The 23,496-nt window shown below is 39.9% G+C and overlaps 1 protein-coding gene across 7 annotated transcripts in view; it reads right to left on the minus strand.

Moving 5' to 3' along the window:
* Positions 1 to 6,758: 6,758 nt before the first annotated feature.
* SLC35A5 (solute carrier family 35 member A5) overlaps positions 6,759 to 23,496 on the minus strand; it is a 28,064-nt gene continuing 11,326 nt past the window's right edge. For 3 of the 7 annotated variants that reach the window (XM_079766703.1, XM_079766707.1, XM_079766706.1), the window contains 3 exons: positions 21,336 to 21,403; positions 9,575 to 10,355; positions 6,760 to 8,216 (listed from right to left, as the gene is read on the minus strand). In XM_079766703.1, coding sequence (XP_079622829.1) covers positions 8,148 to 8,216; positions 9,575 to 10,355; positions 21,336 to 21,403 — 918 coding nt within the window. In that variant the 3' untranslated portion in view covers positions 6,760 to 8,147. Of the gene's footprint in view, positions 8,217 to 9,574; positions 10,356 to 21,335; positions 21,404 to 23,496 lie in introns of all 7 variants that reach the window. The other 4 variants (XM_079766705.1, XM_079766704.1, XM_079766708.1 and 1 more) reach the window with 3 other exon arrangements.

The following is a 23,496-nucleotide window of genomic DNA, read 5'->3' on the forward strand; positions in this document are numbered from 1 at the left end:
TAGTAGCAAATTTCACAGCTATAGAGAAACCTCGTGTACTTTTATGGCACTAAAACAGAAAAACATACTAAAGCTCCAGTGATGACCTGGCTTCACCAGGAGGAGGCAGTATTACCCCTATCTTTATGGAACTGGCCCTCAGAGCAGGAGTTTCAACCAATATAGAAGAAAAATACACATCTAGAAAATGTCCTCATTACAATTTTTTGTGGTCCCTGCTTTCCTTCCACTTCCTTAAAGCAACTTCCAGTTGTTTAGCAGAACTTCAAAGATGGCACTTGGGGTCCAGGTAAAGAATGATTAGGCAAGGAAGATTCTACCTGCACCGTTTTGTGGCAAACGTTGGGCCTAATGGGAATGTTACATTTTGTTTAAAGATGAGTACACAGAAATCTTAAAAGAAGTCCTTCACAAAAGGCATCGATGCACCCAGGATTAAAAGCAGCTTACCTACAAAGGGAGAAAAAAAAATCTATATCTGTATATAGATATACACACATATGCATACACTCACACACATACACACATATATAATACAGCAGGAAAACATTTAATTTCTTGGCATCACTAAATAATAAAAAAGAGATTTTTGGGAAAAAGGGTAACTTGACAATTATTTTCCAGACAAACTGTCATTTATATTAAGTGGCTATAGAAAGCAATAAAAAATGCAAAACCTCTTCGAGCAATATGACTAGAAAAAAATTGACAGTAAATAGTTATTAGATACTAAAAAATATGCAAAACCTTAGGCAGAGGTAGGCAGAGGTGCATCGGCCAAAACCATTTCAGAAGAGAAAATATTTATTTATTTATTTACTAGTGTCCCATTGCACGGATTCATGCACATTGAAAGAAAATTAATTAGAAGAAATATTTTAATATCACTATTCACATCTTGCTAATGAAAAGAAAATAGGATTCTACCGAGTTTCCTACCTACCTACTCCAGGACTTCTGTGAGGATCAATTGAGATGAGGCACGGGAAAATGCTTCACAAACATTTGGTTAAACTGTAAAATGTTTGCACCTGGCTATAAAGTAAGTTGGGTTCCAGGGCTGAAGAAACTCCAAGGATGCTACTTGCTAGGGAGAGGAAGCCGGGCATTGCTACGTGACATTATTACCTGGCGCCCACAGCCACCGTTTCCGGGCTGGGCTGGGCTGTGGGCCACATTTTGCGCCATGGGGTCTTGGCAGCATTGGCTGCGATTTGGTGGGGTGTTGCTCCAAAGTGGTGGCAGGGCCTGAGGTGGCAGGTGTCCATTTGCGGGAATCCGACTGTTGCTTTGTCGGTGCCAGGTCTGTGGTGCCGTTTATTTTTAAATGGCAGTGTGCATCACGGCAGCTCCTGCGTTGAGTGTCTGCACTCTAGTGGTCAGTGCGCGTCATAGCTATCAATCGGACAGATGGACACTTAGCCTTTCATATATGTAGATTTTTTAAAATATATTTTTACTTATTTCAGAGAGGAAGGGAGAGGGAGAGATAGAAACACCTCCTACTGGGGATTGAGCCCGCAACCTGGGCACATGCCCCTGACAAATCGAATCTGAGACCCTTCAGTCCGCAGGCTGACACTCCATCCACTGAGCCAAATAAGCTAAGGCAAGAGAAAATATTATTTTAAGGCAGCTCCCAGCTGAGAGATAACTTAGCATTAAAAAGTTATAAATGAGTAAGTTGTCATGAACAAATTAAGTTAAATTAGCTGAAATCATTGGGATCACAAAATAAAAGGCAAACTATTAATTCTTTAAAGAAAAAGTATATAACATACACATTTAAAAAAATGAACTTCCATATTTCACCATATCTATGACAGCACCAGATCTAAGAGGCACCACTATTTTATGTCCCACTAAAAAAGCATGGTCAAGTAAACATTATTTTTTATCACCTAGAATTTTTATTTTTATATTCTTTTGAAGTCTTTAATGTATCATGTTGCATTCTCTGATTACACAAAAGGGGAAACTGTAAGTTAAATAAATTAAGCTATTTCAAAACATCTACCCATTTCAAGCCAGAATCTTGAAGCAGGGTCATAATGTCTGAGGTTTTCCACACAGAACAGTTCTCTGTGCCATTGAGAGAACTGATGATGATGATGCAGCATTTCTTTTAAAAAATATTTTTATTGATTTTTAGAGAGAGAAGGAAGAGGGAGAGAGAAAAATATCAATTGGCTGCCTGCCTCCTGCATGCCCCCTACCAGGGATGGACCTGCCACACAGGCGTGTGCCCTGACCAAGAATGGAACCAGCAACCTTAAAGTGCAAGGGACAATGCCCAACCAATTGAGCCACACTGGTTAGAGCGATGCCTCATTTCTCTCTATATATATTTTATTGATTTCAGAGAGGAAGGGAGAGGGAGAGACTGAAACATCAGTGATCAGATAGAATCATCCGTTAGCCGTCTCCTGCACACCCCGCAACTGGGGTCGAGGCCACAACCTGGGCATGTGCCCTGAGTGGGAATCGAACTGTGACCTCCTGGTTGATGCTCAACTACTGAGCCACGCCAGCTGGGCCCATGCCCCATTTTTTAAGCGAGTTTTGCTGTGGTCGCCAGGGACTTTCTTCCAACCTATTGTCACTCATTTTGAAAAATTTGATGCATGTCATGTTCTCGATCTTACCAGGGGGTGTCAATGACAGGTTTTCAGACAACAACCAAGACTCTTATCCTCTTAAATGGTTCTTAGGTAGTTTGTTGAATGAAATATCAAGAAGTTGTAGTTATCCAGTCAAACCAAAAGCCTACATGTGCAAGCAAGGACAACTTCATCATTACTGCCAAGAGGCAGCAGCTACTTTAACATGCCATTGGCTTAAAGCATCCCAATTTCATAGATGATAACGTAAAAACATAGGAGTGTGAGAGCAGACCTGGATAAAATTCTCAGAGCTTATTAAGAAAACCTGAGCCCTAGCCGTTTTGACTCAGTGGATAGAGCGGTGGCCTGCAGACTGAAGGGTCCCAGGTTCGATTCTGGTCAAGGGCACATGCCCGTGTTGCAGGCTCGATTCCCAGTAGGGGGTTTGTAGGAGGCGGCCAATCAATGATTCCCTCTCATCATTGATGTTTCTATCTCTCTCTCCTTCTCCCTTCCTCTCTGAAATCAATAAAAAAAAAAGAAAAAAGAAAAAGATAAAGAAAACCTGAGAGCTGAGAGGACATATAATATCCTAAGTTCCTCATCTTTGAGTAAAAGGAGTCAATTTTTTAGGTTGATACATTTGTAAATAGGGTCCTAAGTTTATTTTAAAAAATGCAAAAGCAACTACTAGTAATGAATGAAACTGGAACTGTAAGTGGAATAAATATCAAATACTACAAGAAACTTTAAGATATAAAAATCTGCAAATTACAATAGAACCAAGTGTATGAAAACTAGAAATTTAAAAAGAATGACTAAAATTCTCAACCATACTACGCTTTACTCAAAACAGTTAGAAAATAATAATAACAATGCTATATTTTAAAGTCTTTGAGGATTAGTGTAAGGTGTACTTACTCCAAGGAAATTTTCTATTAGTTATAAATATGTTCATTAACAAGAAAGAAAATAAATGTATTTCAAGTAGATAAAATGGAAAAAGAAAACATACTTCAGATAATTAGAAAATGCTAAATAACCTATTTAAAAAAAAAAACAGAGAAACCATCCATACACATAATTCAAAATGAGAAAGAAAATATAACTATAGTAAAAGAGGAAATGAAAAGAATTATGAGAATGATTCATAAATTCTTATGCAAATAAATTTGAAAATCTGGATGGTTTTTAGCAAAAGATAAATAATCCAGAGTAAACCAAGAGGATCAGGAGAAAATAGAGAATGGTGTGTGTGTGTGTATAATTGCCAAGGCAATTTTATTGGTGAGTTCTTTAAAAACTTCAGGGAATATATAAAGCTGATGTTTTAAAAATCTTTCAGGGAACTGAGGCCAATGGGACTTGGCAGTTTGACCTACACCACATCCGTACACGATTGTTAGGGACGTGGGTTGATAAATCCCAGCAGGATTAAATGCATGACTAGCAATGTCAGTAGGTTTCCGTTATCTTGGCAAAAAGAGGACAGGGCTGGAATCAAGTGAAATAGCAAGTGAGGACAGAAGCCCTGCAGGTCTGTTCAGGATTTACTGTGAGGAAAATATCACTTCACTAAATTTCATATCGAATTAAAATTTTACTAGTTTCAGGGCTTTGCTTATATTTTATTTTTAAATTTGTGTTGGTTTTCATAAAAAAGCGGTAAGAAGTTTATATTTTATACTATGTATGTATGAATTTAAATAACTGTAAAGTAAGAAAAAGGTCAACACTGAGATTTGTGAGAATATTTTTTTTCCTTTCAAGGAGGGATATATAGTAGGTCCTCAGGTTATGTCGGAGATCTGTTCCTAAGGCACGACGTAACGTGATTTTCGCCGTAAGTCGGAACCCACCTACATAAGCACCTATGTCACTCACATGGAGCACATACACAGCAGTAATGAAGTGAAACAGTAAAAAAAATGTAAAAGAAAGATAACAATTCCTGACCTTTACTTGTGGCAAATAAATAATAAAAAACATAAAGCACATATGTACATATGTCGAAATGATGGAACTTTTTTTTTTATATAAACAAATGGGCAATGGCGATGTAACCATGAAACGATGTACGCCGAGTCCGACATAACCAGAGGACTGCCTGTAAGTTACTCAATTTCAGGAAATCTGCTTAGGCTTTAGAGAAGGAAAACAGCACTCTCCTTCCAGTGTGACTTTCTCTGCCTCTTCTCCACACTAGAATGCTAAGTTTAAGGGGAAAATTCAGGACATAATTAAACTAGAGGTCCGGTGCACAAATCCGTGCAGACCTCGGCCTGGCCTATGGGGATTGGGCCAAAACCGGCTCTCCAACATCCCTGGAGGGGTCCTGGATTGCAAGAGGGTGGTTCTCGAGTAACACGCCCCGGAATCGGGCTCCCTCCTCTCTGGTTCTGGGTGCATCACTCGAGAACTAAAGCTGCCAAGTCACCACAGCTTGGCCGCTCCTGCGTTGAGCATCTGCCCCCTGTTGGGCCTGTGCAAGAGACAAAGGAGTCCCTGGGGCTTCACAGCCTACTCCAGCTCACAAACAATGGGCTTCCACTTGGAGGTTCAGAGGCAATTGCCTTAGAGTTATAAAGAAAGTAATTCTGCGCCAAGTCTCTCATCTGCACATGGAGCTTGAAAACCTATGGCAGCAGGAGGCGGCTGACCAAGGATTTGGGACCCTGGGTCTAAGCCACCTTTCCAGTCACATCCTGCTTCCCCTCAAGATGAGGCACATTGCTGGATAGAAGGCTGGTTCTAGGACCAATGACGGAACTGGGACCAGGTCACTGCAGGCCACACCTGTGGTCCAACCAAAGGCTATTCAGAAACTATGAAGGAAGCAGATTTAGTACATTAGTTGTAAATCTTAAGCTTAGACGAGAATCTAAAAATAGGAAGGGACGATAGAAATCATTCCAACTTCTATACCGAGAAGTATGTCTCCTAAAACATTTTAATGACACAACCTTTCCCTAAAAAATTCAGTGATAGAGAATTTATTACTCTCTACTCTCCAGGAAGGCTTTTTCTGCTGAAAAGTATCATCTGTCAGGAATAGCCTTCCATATAAGGAAAGAAGAACCATCACCCTGTAACTTTCACTGTAGTTTGGTTCTTTAGGATAGGAAAGAAATCTATTTTCTCCACGTGACAATTGTTCTCTCTAGGTTACACACTTGACACCAAGAGCACCTGAAATGGATATGGTTTCTAGACTTCTCACCTTCCAGTTATCCTCCTTTTAAACCAGTAGTGCTAAGTACTCCTGAAAAGTACCCACATCGGAACTTCACATTTCAGCTCCAGCTCTTTCTCTATCTCTTATGTACATTTACACTTTGGGCAACAGATACTTTATGAAAAAGAGGGTGAAAAAAAGTAATCCTATCTAATAAAGAGGGAAGATGCTAATTGACTGCCACGCCCTCAAAGATGGTGGTGCCCACAGCCACAAGATGGCAGTGTCCAGTCCCCTCAGCCCTGCTGGGGCAGCAGGCACGCAGCAAGGCAAGTCTCAGATGTCGGCTGCCCAACCGCCCAGGGCCGGCCCGAGGCGCAGGCAAGCCTTGGATGGCGGCTGCCCAGACGCACAGGGCCACCCCAAGGCTGAGGTAACCAGGGCTGGCTGAGGCTTGCGCTGCCGGCAGTGGCAGCAGCAGAGGTGTGATGGGGCATCATGTTACCCTGATCGCCGGGTCACCTCCCGACCCTAGGGGCTCCCGGACTGTGAGAGGGGGCAGGCCAGGCTGAGGGACACCCCTCCAGTGCATGAATTTTCATGCACCGGGCCTCTAGTTGTAAATAAGAAAATCAAGCTCCAGAATTAGTGCAATATTTTATGTAATATATTCTGTAGGTAATACCTTTGCAAATAATATTGTAATTTTATCTGTTCCATACGATGTTTTTGTATGCTTTATTTCCTTAAAGTGAGGTCTTCCTATACCTGATTTCTCTTACCTCTAAAGTTGTTATAATAATGTAATCTTCCTGTTCTACAACTCTGATGGGAATGCGTATGATAAGGCAAACAGTTTTGCTATTTTCTGAAGTCAAGATATACTGAAATAGAAAGTTTTAAAAGTCGTTTGGGTCTCTGCCTCACTCCGTTTTTTGAAATTAAAAGTACTCTGCATCCCACCTCACATGACAGAGTGGCACACAAGACATAGGTTTAATAATTATTTTATTTATAAAATTCTACCAACTCTTGCCAGTCATATTATTCTGCACATCACAGATGGATTACATAATAATATTATCTACATTCATCTGTATAAAAATAGGGGAAAGAAGAGATGAATCAACCGCATGAAAATGATACTGTAAGGTTCACATTCAGTGTCCGGCTCTGTAAACACACTGGCCTTTTAGCTAAAGTTAACTTTTATCCCATCACCATCCAGCTGCATGACTGTGGGCAAGTCACTTGTCTTATTTTTTAAAATTACCTATCACTACCTCAGAGTCAATTGGCTGCATGCAAAAATGTTGAAAAATAACATGCACTTGAAATGTGAAATATTATTATTATACAGTGCTTTATTATTGGACTTCCTCTTTTCAAAGTAATACTATTCATATTTAAACAAAAATCATTTGTCTACAAAGTGACCCTTTTCAAAGGAACTCTCATCTGGTATGATTCTGAAGCCAGTATCTCCACTCTCAGGAAGCGGATATGATATATAATTATCTTAACTTCTGATTAATAGCTAATAAAATGAAATGGCTTCTTCTTAGTTCTCCAAACTATAATAACCCAAGAATAATAAGGTCAATCTGAGGAAAAACACACACACATGGCTTAATGATTTAAAATACAAGTGATAACTGGTGACTAGGAATCAATTTTCACCTACATTGAAGCTTATTTATGTCGAATATAAAAAGATAATCCCTAAAAACCAAATTCCCTATGAATTCCTAAAAATTGAAATTCTGAGATTTTGTTTCTGAAAAATTGCTTCTTTGGTAAAACATTTAGCATAGACTACATTAAACTCAAATCAATGTTGTAGCCAGATGGCAGTCTTTCAACAAATTTTTTTTAGAAAGAGTCATGTTTCTTTTTAATTGCAAAATGTGTAGCTTCAAGGGCCTCAAAATTCAAGGGGCAACTGAGGTGATGTTCATAATGATAAAAAAAGTGAAGACTTTGGCAACAGAGTAGGACTACATAATTATTAAAATCTGGCAAACTAATCTGTATTTGTATATTTATCGGGCACAGCTGCTATGATTATTACAAGGTTTTTGAAACCTTGGACAACAAGGAAAATAATCTGTGAATATATCTTACTGATTTATTAATTTCTAGGCCATTAATGCAGTTTCCATACTATTACTCTCATGTCAGTTCCTTAGACCTTTCTGGCCTTTGTGTACTCTAAGCCTTGGAAAAAACTGTTTAGGGAGTAGTTAGATATATGCAAAGAGCATTATACTTTGGAAATATTCTTGTTTTATCAAAGTGAAAAGATAAATATTACACATGCAGAAAATTGAAAACAAGGTTGTGAAACCTGCCACCTATTTGAGTACCAATTAGAAAGTATCTTCATCGGACTCAATGGCATTCTTGGGTTTGGTAAGTCTTTCCAGTTCTTCTCCATCCTAAAAAAAAAACCACAAAAACCCCATAAAATCAGAGATTAATTAAAACAAAACTAGAAATGTAGTGTTTTTAATGATTACCAAGGAGAAAGCTCACTCAGAAATCACGGATTTTATTTAATATAATATGGTCAAAGGAAGTTAAATAAATACTGAAGTTCTTGGAAAGTTATTTGTAGATGTATAATAGACCATGAAAAACTGAAATAAAGCTCAGTACTTGAATTTCAGTTAATCTTAGCATAATTGGAGCACCCTCTGCTGGTCTTGAAGGCAAATGACTAAAGATTGGAGAAAGATAAAACTAGGCCTTGTTACCTAAACTGATATTCTTTTACCTAAAAAGTACAGCAAAGAGTGTTATCAGACCACTGGAAAAGGACATATGACTTCTGAATCTATTTCTGGCTGATATCAGGGCATTTGGGACCCAAGATTCTAATTTTTTCATCTGGATAACCTGTTGTATCACCACTTCAGAGGTAATACTGAAGAAAGCACCACCACGAACTCAAATAAGAGAGATTAATTTTTTCATTCTTTGTCAGGAATAAGTATTTCATATTTAGTGTTCATGAAAATTGTAAATTTAAAACAAGATTGATGAGTCTATTTCATCTTTTATTTATAACAAATATTTAACTCCTTGAGTCTCCAAAAGATTATTAATTTGCTAATAACATGACTGACAGACCCTCCTAAAACAATAAGCAACTGGCAAAATAATACTTACTCAGAATAACTGCACAAGTATTTTTCTAGAAATTTTTTTCTCTTATAGGTTCCTTTTGAAAATCACCGCCCTAGTGAGATAAATAATGTCTGCCTATCTGGCACAGTTTTATGAAAAACTACAGGGAAAATTAAGGAGCCAGGTTTTCTACTTTTATTTAGTAAGACTTAATAATGTTGAACTTTTCTTATGAAGAAGGCTTATTCCCCCAACAATGGTGGAGTGGAAAGAGTAATGAGGGAGGAGTCAGACCTCATGGGTTTAGTACCAGTTCTTTCACTTAGTATCGCATTTAGCCTGAGTTTACTTCTTCACTTGTAAAATTAGGGAGACTAATAAGGTAATCTGTGAGGAACCTTCCAATTCTGTGACTCTATAATATTCTAATACAACTAGTGCATAAGGTTCTTGAGAGCGTGATTTATATATTTTCTAGACCTGTGACAGCATCATCATGAGCCCTTGCACACAAGGAGACCAAACAATGTTTGTTGAATAATTTTTTTAAAGTCAAGAGATCTGATACATCCTTTGATAAATCAGCACTGATCCTATTTCTATTCTTGTGTCACCATGCTTTGAATTCGGGAAGGACAGACAAAAAGCAGTATCTTTACAAACTTACCCCACTGGAGCGCTCCCAAAGACGGCCACTTAGATCTCGGATTCTTTCTTGCCTAGGTCGATATTCCATATCTTGGGACTTGCTGGCATTATAAATAAATACGGCCAGAAGAGCTGATGGGGCTTCTAAGAAAAACTCCAAAGAGGGCCTGAAGTCAAAGACCAGGACAGACACTGTTGTGATAATGACAGTGGTGACCTGGGCCATCAAGACATGGAACATGTTATCCAAAAACTTCAGAATAAAAGCCACCGAGAGGCCCTGGAATGCAGTTATAAAAATAAGGGCTATTGAAAATGCATTGTGGCCATAGAAAAACCCACAGTTCTTAATCTGATCACGGTTACTGCTCTGAAGGCCCAGGGTCAGCCCATTAAAAAGAATGCCAAAGAAATAAAGTTTGCTGTTCTGTATGAAGATATTTTCAGTGAGCTGCTTCCCCTCCTTCAATATCTTTTCACTATAGATATTGGCCATTGAAGAAGTAAAACACTGGACTATAATAAGGACATGGCCTAAGCCGAGACGAATGTGACTGAAAACCCTGACTGTGGTGTTCCACTTAGAGTCAGAAAAAGTCCACTCTTTCGCTGTGCAATTTTCTTTTCTGGGACACTCACTTCTGAAAACAAGGCAGGAATTGGATGGGCTGAAGAAGGCGTCGTGGTGAAATCCATGTCCTGCTAGGTTATGCTGCGATGTTTTGGTCCCAGCAGTAAGGGCCACAATACACAAAAATAGAATGAGGAGGGAAGCCCATTGTATCCAGTTTAGATGTCTCCTGTTCAAAGAGGAAAAATAAGATTTTACTACAGGGTTTTTGCCCCCTCCCATAACAACTGTTTCTGCTGAAAACTCAGACACTTAAGTACTTGGTTGAATAAACTATACCCAGTTTTTGCCAGAATTTCCCACAATTCAAGTTAGTGTCTCTGCTTCTTAAAGTTGATTATTTTAATTCACTTTCTTAATAAACATCCCTTAAGACCTTTAAGTCATTCTGCCTCATTTTAAGTTTCCTTTGAGCCTAGAGGTTTAACTAAGCCTCCTTTCTACCTCCAGACCTATCTTGAACCTTTAGAACAATAACTTTTTAACTTAGTATATAGTAAACTGTAGAAGAGAGTCTCAACCTGGTTTTCATGAACCAGAATGTGACGAAATTTAGATATGTGAATCTTTGCAATGTGCCAAATGCTCTATCTAGGTGAATTCTCAGCCTTCCCCCAGCTCTAGAAGACCCTTCAAATTCTGTCAAATTTCAAAGGTATTCACGATCCAAAAAAGATGTAAGGAAGCTGGCTCCCAGATCCATGACCTAATAATCATAAAGCATTTTATAGCAAACCACTGCTTGATAAGGCAAGGAAAATATATTTTTATTATTTAATTTTACAAAGTTTTAACAATGCATTATTTTGCCTAACAACAAACTTGTGATATATGAAAGGCATACATTGTTATTCTGTTTTATGGATTTATTCAGTTTAAAAGACATTTAATAAGCACCTATGTGGCAGGCACCCTGGGAAGATAAAAACTTGATGTCCACCCCTGAGGAATTTATACTTTTAAAAGGTAAAGAGCCATGAAACTAAATGATGACAATATAATGTGTGACAAGTGATACACAGAACACTTGGGGTACACTGAGGAAGGAACAGTTGAGTCTATAACGGAGTCAGCTATTGCTTCAAAGGAAAATGACACTTGAGTGGAAAGATGAAAAATAACTGAATTTGCCATGTGAAAAGGGAGTTGGTGTATATCCAGGCAGAGGGATAAGTCTATGCAAAGGCAACAAGAATGTACGATGTTGAATAAATAAAGAGGAGTAACTGATTCAGGTTGGGGTAATCAGGGAGGCCTCTGGGGGAAAGAACATCTTCAAATTTGAAGATGGATTAGGATTAGTCAGATGAATTAGAGGGACACCAGAGTGGGGAAACAAGAGAATAACATAAGCAAAGGCAGAAGTGTAAAGTTAGAGGTAGGAACTAGAAGTTATAAGAATTTTGGAGCATTATTGAGCATCGACCATGGGTCAAGCAATGTCCTTACAGGAGGAAACAATGAATATTCTGAGGAGTTAACTGACTTCGACTTCTTTAAGGTCATGAATTTATGAAAGGGCAAGAAGATCTGAGCCATGGTTTGTATGTCTTCCTTCTGGACCAATGTATCTCTTAAGTCATTTAGAGTGCTCAAGATATATCTATCTATATCTATGTCTATGTCTATGTCTATGTCTATGTCTATGTCTATGTCTATGTCTATGTCTATGTCTATATCTAATCTATCCTATATAATAAAAGCCTAATATGCTAAGTGTCCGGTCATCCAATTAACCAATCAAAGTGTAATATGCTAATGATATGCTAAGGCTGCTCAACTGCTTGCTACGACGTGCACTGACCACCAGGGGGAAGACAGTTGAATGGTAGGTTAGCTTGCTGCTGGGGTCCGGCCAATCGGGACTGAGCGAGACGGGCCAGACACGCTCTGGAGCCCTCCCGCGGTACCTCCTCAGCCCCGATCATGCACTGGTGGGGTCCCTCGGCCTGGCCTGTGCCCTCTTGAATCCAGGACTCCTCAGGGGATGTTGGAGAGCCAGTTTCAGCCCGATCCTGCTCAATGCAGGATCTGCCCCCTGGTGGTCAGTGCGCTCCCACAGCGGGAGCACCACTCAGCCAGAAGCTGGGCTCACGGGTGGTGAACAAAACAGCAGTGGCAGGAGCCTCTCGCGCCTCTGCGACAGCGCTAAGGATGTCCGACTGCCAGCTTAGGACCGCTTGCCGAGGAAGCGAGCCTAAGCCATCAGTCGAACCTCCCCTGAGGGCTCCTGGACTGCAAGAGGGCACAGGCCGAGCTGAGGGATCCCCACCCCGAGTGCACAAATTTCGTGCACCGGGCCTCTAGTATCTATCTATCTATATATGTATACACACAATGTCCATGAATATTACATTATGAAAATGAAATGTATTTTAATAAACACTAACTTTATAATTATTCAAAGTGTGTATATATGAAGATGTGCCTGATTTCACCAATGTTTCCATAGAGCTTCATGCTATAAGACTGCTAAGTGCACAGACCAGCCTAGATAGCAGCACACCTGTGCACACAATTATGTCTTCTTGTGTATATACTCTCAAACAACCAGATCAAGCACTTAGTGGCAAGGCTAATATAGCCCTATGCCATGAGGCCAGAAACTGAACTAGCCACACATATTTCTGAAGATGCAGCTGGTATGCATTAAGTTGTAGAAAGCAAATCAAATGGAAAAAGAAAATACAGGATAAAAAATAGATGCTCAATTTATAAAAAAATATTATTACCAAACTGTATATTAAAACAGATGATGTATAACAAAACTGATGAAAGAAACTAAGTAGTCAAAGGACATAAATGCATAACTCATAGACATAAACAACAGTGTGGTGGGTGCCAGAGGGAAGGGGTGTCGGGGCTGGGTAAATAAAGTTAAAAAAGAAAAAAAAATGAGGCAATGATCTACTTTCCTTTAGAAGTTTTCAATTCTGACAGCTATAGATTTTGCACTAAAACTGACCTTGAGAAAAAAGAATCTAAGGAGACAAAGCCCTAAACAAGCTAAATAGTACTTACTGCAAATAATTACTCATTCAAGGTAACTTTCTTGGGAAGATAAAAATGATTAAGGATTAGGCTGAAAATAGGTTTTCAGCAAATAAAATAATGCTTAATAAATTATCCTGTAAAGTCAGCTGAGAATTTGTGCTCTTACCAGTACAAGTGATGACTGATTGTTTATGAAGAGTTTGCTCCTCAATTTAGATGCAATTTAGTAGAAACTCAACTCATCTCTCTACTGCCCCAGTAAAACATCCAGATTAATGCTCAAAGTTGAACACTTGCAGCCAGAGGAATGTTCTACCTGAGGGCCTCTGTTCCCATGTGAACTGTTTGCTCACAATCTCTGTTTCTAAACGTATTTTTTGCCAGGTGACCTCATTATTGTAATGACATATTTTAATGGTTTATATAAATGATAAATTATGAGTAAAGAAAAGAACTGCTGTCTTTATGAAAACTAAGTTGAATGATTTAAGAAAATTAAAGGGAAATCACAAGATAAGAAAACTAGCTGAGCTTATTTTGTAATTAGGTAATAAATAATAAAAATCTAGAAGAATCTACTTTAAAAGTACTTTTAAGGACTTGCTCCACTTTAAACAAACTAAAACCAGAAATAACGAATATAGGTTCAACCGAGAAAGAAGCCAAAGAACACCAATTACAAACCCTACACATACTCAAAGGAAAGACCTTAGCTTTCAATCAAAAGAATGAACATTACATATCTTAAGTTAAATTGTATAAAGCATGTATTTTTAAAAAATAATTCCTTACTTTGAGTTGCCCCTCAACTAACTGAAGGGAAAGTCTACAATTAAATCAAAATTATGTCAGGGCATTTACTACCATATTTGGTGGTAGTAAACCAAGGCAGAGCATGAAAATAATTAAGTGGAAAGATTTACATAATTGTTTTTACAAAAAGCTATATATAACATGTTTCTTAGTAGCACAAATAGAGCAACCAGGGGCAGATTTATAATGAGAAATTATAAAAAGATTTATCAAGTGAATGATTTTGGAGAAAGGCTTGTCTACTGAGCTGTACTTTTATTTCTCTGCTGGTTCAGAGAGTAAACTTTACCATGACTTCTAAGACATTCATCATGTTTCAAGATGTGTTTTTAAATATTTTTTTTTCATAGCTTCTCCTTAAAGAAATCAGAGATACATATACATTCTTTAGGTGAAAATAAGTGCCGGTCTTAGTTATCTTTTGCCCTCCCTCCCCCAAATTTCAATGTTCATGTGGAAATTATTTACTAAAACCTAAACAAACAAGTTTACACAGCTTTGCCAAGCTTTAAGAGCAAATCAGTAAGTCTTTGAGGCCTGCCGCCAGTTTCCACTTTGAACCAATGTCTTCTATACTTCCAAGAACAAATCTATATATTAAATGGGGTTTTTTCTAGAAAAGACAATAAGACATTTGGATAGCAATATTTTTCCTTTTTTCACTTTTGATTTTTTTCAAATAATTCTTGCATTAGTCACCAGACTTATTTTTTCCTACCAGTGTAGCCTTATATTCTTTTTTTTTTTCTTTTTTCCCTGTCCTGACACTGACCAATCAGTGACGATCATGGCCGGCTCTTCGGTCGTTACTGTGAGGGCGTCCTGACCAATTTTCATATTACCTTTTATTAGTATAGATGCCCCATGCAGCCTGCTCAGTTCGGTCATTACTATGAGGGCATCTTGATCAATTTGCATATTAAACTTTTATTAGTATAGATCAGTGGTCGGCAAACTCATTAGTCAACAGAGCCAAATACCAACAGTACAACGATTGAAATTTCTTTTGCGAGCTGAAAACTGACTTCTGCGCATGGACCACGAAGTTTCAATTGCACTGTACGTGCGCGCCCACACATGGCATTTTGTGGAAGAGCCACACTCAAGGGGCCAAAGAGACACATGTGGCTCGCGAGCCGCAGTTTGCCGACCACTGGTATAGATAATCTTTATGTTGTACACCTGAAACTAATGTTATATGTCAATTATATGACTTAATAGCCAACTCTTATTTATAACAACACTTCCACATGGACAAAACCCAGGGAAGACACAGGCACTGTCTCTTAGGATTGTGCTCAAGAACTCACTCTTCAGACTCTCAAGCAGGTGTGCTAAAGGCACTTGCTCTCTCCAGAGTTATGAAGAGAAATGAAGCAGCTAGAAAATAACGAGTTGAAACACAAGTTTGGGCTGTGTGATTTGGGTGTCACTTTATATCCCCAGAGCATATTTTTCCAATAAAATGAGGATGTGATCTAAGAGGTGATGCTTATAGAATCCAGCTGTTAATATTTCATGATTCTATACACAAAAGGGCAAAGCTGTTAGATTTCTAAACTTGAGCCTTATGGTTATTTTTATAAATTGTCTCTGGAAGGAAAGGTTCACAGAAAAAGAACAGTGCATCCCGCATGTAGACAGGTAACAGACTAGATCGCAGGAGTCATTCTTACACAACTTTGGTGAGTCAGCAAAGGGCTATTTTCAAACAATTCATCTCTGCTGCAATTTCCTTTCCCTGAGTTGTTTTAAAAGAAAGAATGAACACTCAGTAGTCTTAGTGAGAAAATCTTAGGGGTCCAACTACTTCCTCTGATAGCAACAGTTCCACAGTTTAATGAGGTGTGAAAATGTAAGAGAAAATGACACAGACGGGAAAGGTGGGTCCAGGAATATAAAGTCATTTGAACAACAGCAGCTTTGCAATGACACAGAGCTTTGTGTCAAAGACAAAGACCATTTTTGTCTCTTGCTCTGGAACTGGCTGCCAGCAGTTCTGACAATACTCTGACTCCAGTCAAGGCTGTGAGAGGACATGGCCTGAACATCACTTGGAAAAATAAAATGAACTCAACCGTCCTCTGCTTTTCCTTACTCACTCAAATACCTGCTTCAAAATCACTTCTTAGCCTAATCTCAAAAGCACATTTTTAAGTTCAAAAATAAAACCCTGAGTTATGCCGGAGGCTTCTTATAAACTAATGTCAAAGGACTCCCAGTGTCCACAGACAATAGACATATCATGGGTGATTTTACTATCTGATTAGGGAGAAAACCAAATGTCCCTCCATTGAATTAATTAGTGAAGAACAAACTATGTGAGCTTGGTCAAGTTCCTGGGCCACAGATATGGGTCAGATTCTATCACAACTCATTCCAAAGAATTGAAAGGAGTTGTAACAGAATTTGACTAATATTCCTTTTTAAACTCTTTTGATGGTACCAAAATATTATATATGTATAGAGTTATAATTATAATGTTATACTTAATAACATTGCTGGATATAAACTAGCAGTTGAAAAAATTTTGCTTTACATAAAAATTCATTGCAATGAGATCTGATTCTTTACTCCCAGGCCCTGTTGATTTGTCTCTTAAAATTTAGATGAGGACAAACCAGTTAATTTAAGTTTCAGCTAACATGATGGCAGTTCACCACCACAAGCCTTCTGGAAATCTGAACAAACTAAAGTTGGAATAACTACCACCTTTGTTTCAAAGCCCCTTGCCGGTCCTCTGAATTACTTTTCCTTCTCTACATTCCTTGTGACCTTTTCATTTTTCCTGCAATTGCCCTGTGTATGGTATATATGTGTTCATTGTAAGGTATCACAACTCCTTTCTGGTAATGGGGAGTAACAAATGCCTTGTTTCTTTCATTAGATTGCATCTTCTTTCCTTTCCAACTCATGTGCTCAACACAGCATTAATCCAATGACTCAGACCATCGTGGTAAAGTTTTTATCTTTCCAATGAGCCAATCCTATCATGCATCTTCCTCCATGAAACCTCCACAGACAATGAAAACAAACAAAAGCAAATTCCCATTGTAGCCTTATATTCTTTATCTGTATGCGAAGGGTATTTGATGGCTCTACTAGAGTGAAGTATAAGACAGGAGCTATAATATTCTAAATGAAATATGAGTTATTTATGAAAAACAAATTAAGAATTTGTGATAGGACTCAAGCTGCTACTCTTGGGTCAAAATTTTATTGCCGAGGGCAAAAGACCATCAGATGAGACACGGAATAGATTAAACAGGGAAAAACAGACAGATATACACCACCAACAACAAAACTATCAAAATAGAACAAAATAAAGTTGATATTAAAATGTAATAATAGAAAATACTTAAAAGGTATTCTCATAAAAGACAGTATTAGATTTACTATTATATTTTAGCTGTACTTCAGAGTAGCTTCAGTGCTGTTGTGCATCAGTCAAACTATGATACACTGAGAACTAAGTTAATGCTTGAGAAAATAATAAAAAATTGAGTACTTTTTAAAATTGTTTCTTTAATATAAATAACTTTCAAGGAATCAAAACAGAGATATTAACCGCAAAACAAACACGTATCTAAGAATCAATATTACTGCTCTGAATATCAAGAAGTAAAAATGTGAAAAAAGTATTTTAAATTTGTTTATAACAATGTTAATTTTTAATAAAACTAGCAATAAAACAATTAATATTATTATATTTCATAGTATTAAAAGCAAACACAGTTTCTAGCATAGATTTGGATTTGGTTACATTAAGAATGAACTGTGTTAACATAAATTGTTACATGCTTAAAAATTTAACAGGCCCACCTTTGCCCATGGTGGTGGCACTCTCTGCATGAAAAGGGGCAGCTCATTTCAAGTTGGTTCCTCTGCCCCCAGCCTTGTCCAACCCAGACACTCTCCCCTCTACAGTCAAAGGGAACCACCCAATCACTTCAATTCTGGGCTCCAAGCACAGAGGCAGCTTGAGATGAATCTACTGATGAACAGGGACAATGACTATACCTGCCTCATGGGGTCAATGTGGGATTCAGTCACAATAGGGAGGAAAGGCCCTCAGTGCAGCACTTGGCCCTGAGTCAAGTGTTTTCTCATCACTGCCTGGCCGAGAGCCTCCCTGTCCCCACTGCCTACAGTGCAGCTGAATCACTTCTGGGTAGGTAGGGTCTTTCTAAGTGGACCCCCACGTTGGCCTCAGAGCTCAGGCTCTGGAGTCAAACTACTGGCCAATTTCAAATTAGGCAATACATACTTTATATCTTCTCTTTGGCAAATTTAGTTTTAAATCGATGTAATCTTGACATGGCGCATCGATATAATACATATTATCCTATATAATAAAAGCCCAGCGACCATAACGACGTAACACCCAGAACGACCGCTTGACCAGTCGCTATGAGGTGCATGGATCACCTCTCAGTCCCTCCCCCGCATCCCCCTGGCCCACAGGCTCCGATCGCAGGATGGCGAACAGGGAACCAGGGTGGGTAGCGGCGGGACTGGGGACTGGCGAATGGGTGGAACGGCCGACCTCTTGGTCCCTCCCCCCTGCCTGCAGGCTCTGATTGCAGGATGGCGAACAGGGAACTGGGGTGGGTGACAGTGGAGCGGGACTGGGAACTGGTGAGCGGGCGGAAGATGGCCCTGATCGCAGGCTAGGCCTAGGGACCCTACCTGGGCACGATTTCATGTGCTGGGTCTCTAGTGTATTATTTAATAACTTACTCATAAACTATCATTTCAGAGGAAAAAAATATTACTTAAAAAAACACACGTTTTTGAGACCTTTGCTCCCTTATTAAATAGTGAACCTTTTATTGTGTCAGAGCCAATTTTTTGTCCCTTATGGAAGGAAATGCATCTATAATTTTATTATAGGAATCAACATAAAAATATTATTGCTTATATATTTTCTCAGAAGCTAACTTTTTATCCTTCAAAGTGATTTTCATGTTGACTTTAAAGATTTTAAAATGTTTTAGAACAGCATTCTTTAATATGCTTATTGAATTATTTTCATAATTCATGAATAAAGTGAAAAAATCCTATCTAATAAAGGAGTAATATGCAAATTGACCATCAATCCAACACACAAGATGGCTGCCCTCATGTGGACACAAGATGGCCACCACAAGATGGCCAGCAGGAGAGGGCAGTTGGGAGGGACCAGGCCTGCAAGGGAGGGCAGTTGGGGGCGATCAAGCCTGCAAGGGAGGGCAGTTAGGGGTGACCAGGCTGGCAGAGGAGGGAAGTTGGGGGCAAAGGGCCTGCAGGGAAGGGCAGTTGGGGGGGACCCAGGCCTGCAGGGGAGAGCTGTTGGGGGGAACCAGGCCTGCAGGGGAGGGCGGTTGGGGGGGACCAGACCTGCAGTGGAGGGCAGTTAGGGGTGACCATGCCTGCAGGGGAAGGCAGTTAGGGGTGACCAGGCCTTCAGGGGAGGGCAGTTAGGGGTGACCAGGCCGGCAGGGGAGGGCAGTTAGGGGCAATCAGGCTGGCAGGGGAGCAGTTAGGCATCAATCAGGCTGGCAGGGGAGTGGTTAGGGGGTGATCAGGCTGGCAGGCAGAAGCGGTTAGGGGCAATCAGGAAGGAAGGCAGGCGAGCCGTTGGGAGCCAGCATTCCTGAATTGTGAGAGGGATGTCCAACTGCCCGTTTAGGCCTGATCCCGATAGGATCGGGCCCGTTTAGGATCGGGCAGTCAGACATCCCTCGAGGGGTCCCAGATTGGAGAAGGTGCAGGCTGGGCTGAGGGACAACCCCCCCCCATGCGTGAATTTCATGCACCAGGCCTCTAGTTCATAAATAAGAAGCAAAAGCAAACTTCAGTGTACTGTAACATTTAAATCGGAAGACATAAAATCTTAATTTTTTTCTATCTCTTACATCAATTATTAAAGCTAACGTTTCCTCAAGATAAAAGAAAATCTTTTAAGCATTTTATGCAATTTATGTACTGAAGGCATCATGGATTCAACAAATATTTACTAAGTGCCTATGCAACAAGCCATTCATCATCTGTACATATAAATTATGAAAACATCCTATGACATAGCGCACTGAGAAATTAAAAAGGAAAAGTGAATGCAAAATTAAACAATTACAAAAAATATAACAAGAAGTAAATTGTATTTTTATCATAATCATCATTAAATAACAAATCAAACTGGAGTTAAGTGCCCAGACCCCATTCCACCTTAGAACATTCTGACCTTTGCTTGGCAGCAGAGCCTATTTAGTTGAAAATGTTTTAATTTTACCCAAAGGTCTTCCTGGAGATAGGAAAGACTGGTGATAGAAATTTGAAGTTTAAAAATCTATCATTTGTATTAATTTGATTTCTCATGCAAATACTCTGCCAGTTAGAACTTAAATCATGTACTCATCTCAAGTAGTTTAACAAAGAATTTGTTAATCCTTATCATCTCCAAACACCAAATAACAAATGTATATTAATTTTAAGAACTTCTTGGTTCCCTAGTACTGTAATATAGATTCTGCAAACAAAACAAAACAAAACAAAACAAACAAAAACATCTCGGGAATTATTTGTTGAAAATCTGGCACTAAAAATTAAAATACTCCTAACCCCATCAATTATCTTTTTTTTTTTGAGATGCTAAGAAAAAAACATTTGAAACATGGAATCACAGAGGATTCAGACAGGCTAGCAGTGGAGCTGTTTTCTAGGTGGGTTAAGCAACTTGCCAACACACAGAGCCAATCCTATATAATAAAAGCCTATATGCAAATTGTTCGACCAGGAGTTCGACCACTCGCTGATGTGCGCTGACCACCAGGGGGTGGCGCGGAACATGGTGGGTGTCGGCGATGCAGCGCTGGCAGTGGGCGGCAATGGAGGCACTGCCGGCTCTGATGAGAGTGGGACCGCAGTGGGATGGAGGAGCAGGTGAGCAGGCGGCACCAGGCCAAGGCGGGTGTGAGTGGGGGCCGATTGCCCCACTGACTGCCCTGCAGAGAGCGACCGGCAGTGGGGAGGTGGGGGGTGGGAGGTGGCCCTGACTGACTGCCCTGCAGGCAGGATGGTGGAACAGGTGAGGGGGCAGCGCCAGGCCACGACTGGGTGCCAGGCAGGGCTGCGAGGCTGGGGGTGCAAGCTGGGGCTGCAAGCCTGGGATGTGAGTTGGGGCCCAATCCCCACAGGCCACCCCGAGGTACCCCACCTGTGCACGAATTCGTGCACCAGGCCTCTAGTTAAGAATAAAATCCTGGCCTTGGGAACCGGAGGGTTCAGTGCTCTGGGTATATCACCTGAAACAAGGCGGTGCCGTTTTAAAATACCACATATGCTTTCACAACAAGTTACTTACTTCAATACTATCCTGAATAGAAGAGCCGTTGTTATAATGCTAAAATTCGAGAAGATAACAGCCATGGCCTAGAAAGAAAGAAGAGATATAGAGTTACAATCCAAATAAAGTACTAACCTCAGAAATCTCCCAGCTCGGTGGCTCACCTGACAAGAAAAGCTTTTTGGTCAAAAACTAGAGGGGTTATTAGGGCAGCTATTTCACTACAGGATTAAATTCCATTTTTATTGCTTGTTAAATTTATGCAGATATGATCAAATTATTGTACAGGCTTTCAAAATGTGTTGAAATTCAGAAAATGCCTGTGTAAATAATCTGTATGTGCAGATTTAGAAATACTTATAAATTCTAAAGGTTTGGGTCTGAAATAACAGTTACAATGCTTCTAAAGCATACTTTTTAAAGTTCTCAGAATGCTTTATAGACTTTCAATACTGTTTCTATGGAGAAAAGACAGAATCTGTTAGGCCCATTTATACATTAAGTTAATTGGGATGCAGATTTTTAAGCATCATACCTGTTGTAGGAACTGAATCCATTTTCTTGGTTGAACTACAATGACCCAATACCAATGATTTACTACCAAACTCATATCTAACGGTCCTTTGGATTTATTCACATTGTTTTAAAAACTTAGAAATGTGTTAGCCAAATTTCATAAAGGTCTCTTTTTGTAAATTCAGCCACATTTCACATGAGACTATTAATCTGAACATGTATACATTTTGGCCAAGAAAGTATGAAATTTGCCGAAACCGGTTTGGCTCAGTGGATAGAGCGTCGGCCTGAAATTTCATCACTGCCCCTCATAATTGACCTGACAATATTAATAATTTTAAAAACAAATCCTACTGATTTAGTTCACCCTGACTTCCTCCTTGCTGTCACTTTAAAATGATTAAACTCTAGCGTATCTTTTATAACAAGCTAATATGAAGCTGAATTAAAGAAATAAGAGTAAATCCAATAACAATTAACAAAAATGTTAAGAATACAACATTGTTGTTTTTCTATTGAATTTTTATGGGACTATTTTGTTTTCTCAGTGTCCTCCTCTGTAGACAAATGCTTGTGAAGCCCTAGTTAAGAGGAGATGAAGAAAGTGGCTGGTAAGAGTGGGGAAGTAGTGGCTCTGATCAGTCACAATAACGGCAGTGCAAATGCACTAACAAAGCATCCTGGCTGGCCTGATGAATTCTGAAAACTTTCTATGCAATAGTACAGAATAAACAAATCGCAAGAACTCTTTGCTCCCAAACTTCAATTCATCTCTAATTCTTTCCAATTAGACTTGGGCACAGCAATGCACAGAATATGCCATGTGATTTATTTTGTAACATTTGTGGTTTTACACAATCAGGAAGAAAGAGCAAAGCAGTAACTTGGAAGAAAAAAACAGGAAATTATAATCTTACTTTGGTACTGGGGATGCAGGGAATGAATATGAATTTAAGAACCTAATCTCTTGGATACAAATAAAATACAACAAATATATACTTACTAGAGGCCCGTTGCACAAAATTCGTGCACGGGGGGGGGGGGGGGGTGTCCCTCAGCCCAGCCTGCACCCTCTCCAATCGGGGACCCCTCAAGGGATGTCCGACTGCCCGTTTAGGCCCGATCCCACCGGTGGGATCGGGCCTAAATGGGCAGTTGGACATCCCTCTCACAATCCAGGACTGCTGGCTCCCAACTGCTCGCCTGCCTGCCTTCCTGATTGCCCCTAACCGCTTCTGCCTGCCAGCCTGATCACCCCTAACCACTCCGCTGCCAGCCTGATTGATGCCTAACTGCTCCCCTACCAGCCTGTTTGCCCCCAACTTCCCTCCTCTGCCGGCCTGGCCACCCCTAACTGCCCTCCCCTGCAGGTTGATCGCCTCCAACTGCCCTCCCTTGCAGGCCTGGTCCCTCTCAACTGCCCTCCCTTGCAGGCCTGGGGCCTCCCAACTGCCCTCCCCTGCTGGCCATCTTGTGGTGACCATCTTTTGTCCACATGGGGGCAGGATCTTTGACCACATGGGGCAGCCATATTGTGTGTTGGAGTGATGGTCAATCTGCATATTACTCTTTTATTAGATAGGATAGAGGCCTGGTGCACGGGTGGGGGCCAGCTGGTTTGCCCTGAAGGGTGTCCTGGATCAGGGTGGGGGTTCCCTTGGGG

This window comes from Cnephaeus nilssonii (genome assembly GCF_951640355.1).
Source record: "Cnephaeus nilssonii genome assembly, chromosome: 3".
NCBI lineage: Eukaryota > Metazoa > Chordata > Mammalia > Chiroptera > Vespertilionidae > Cnephaeus > Cnephaeus nilssonii.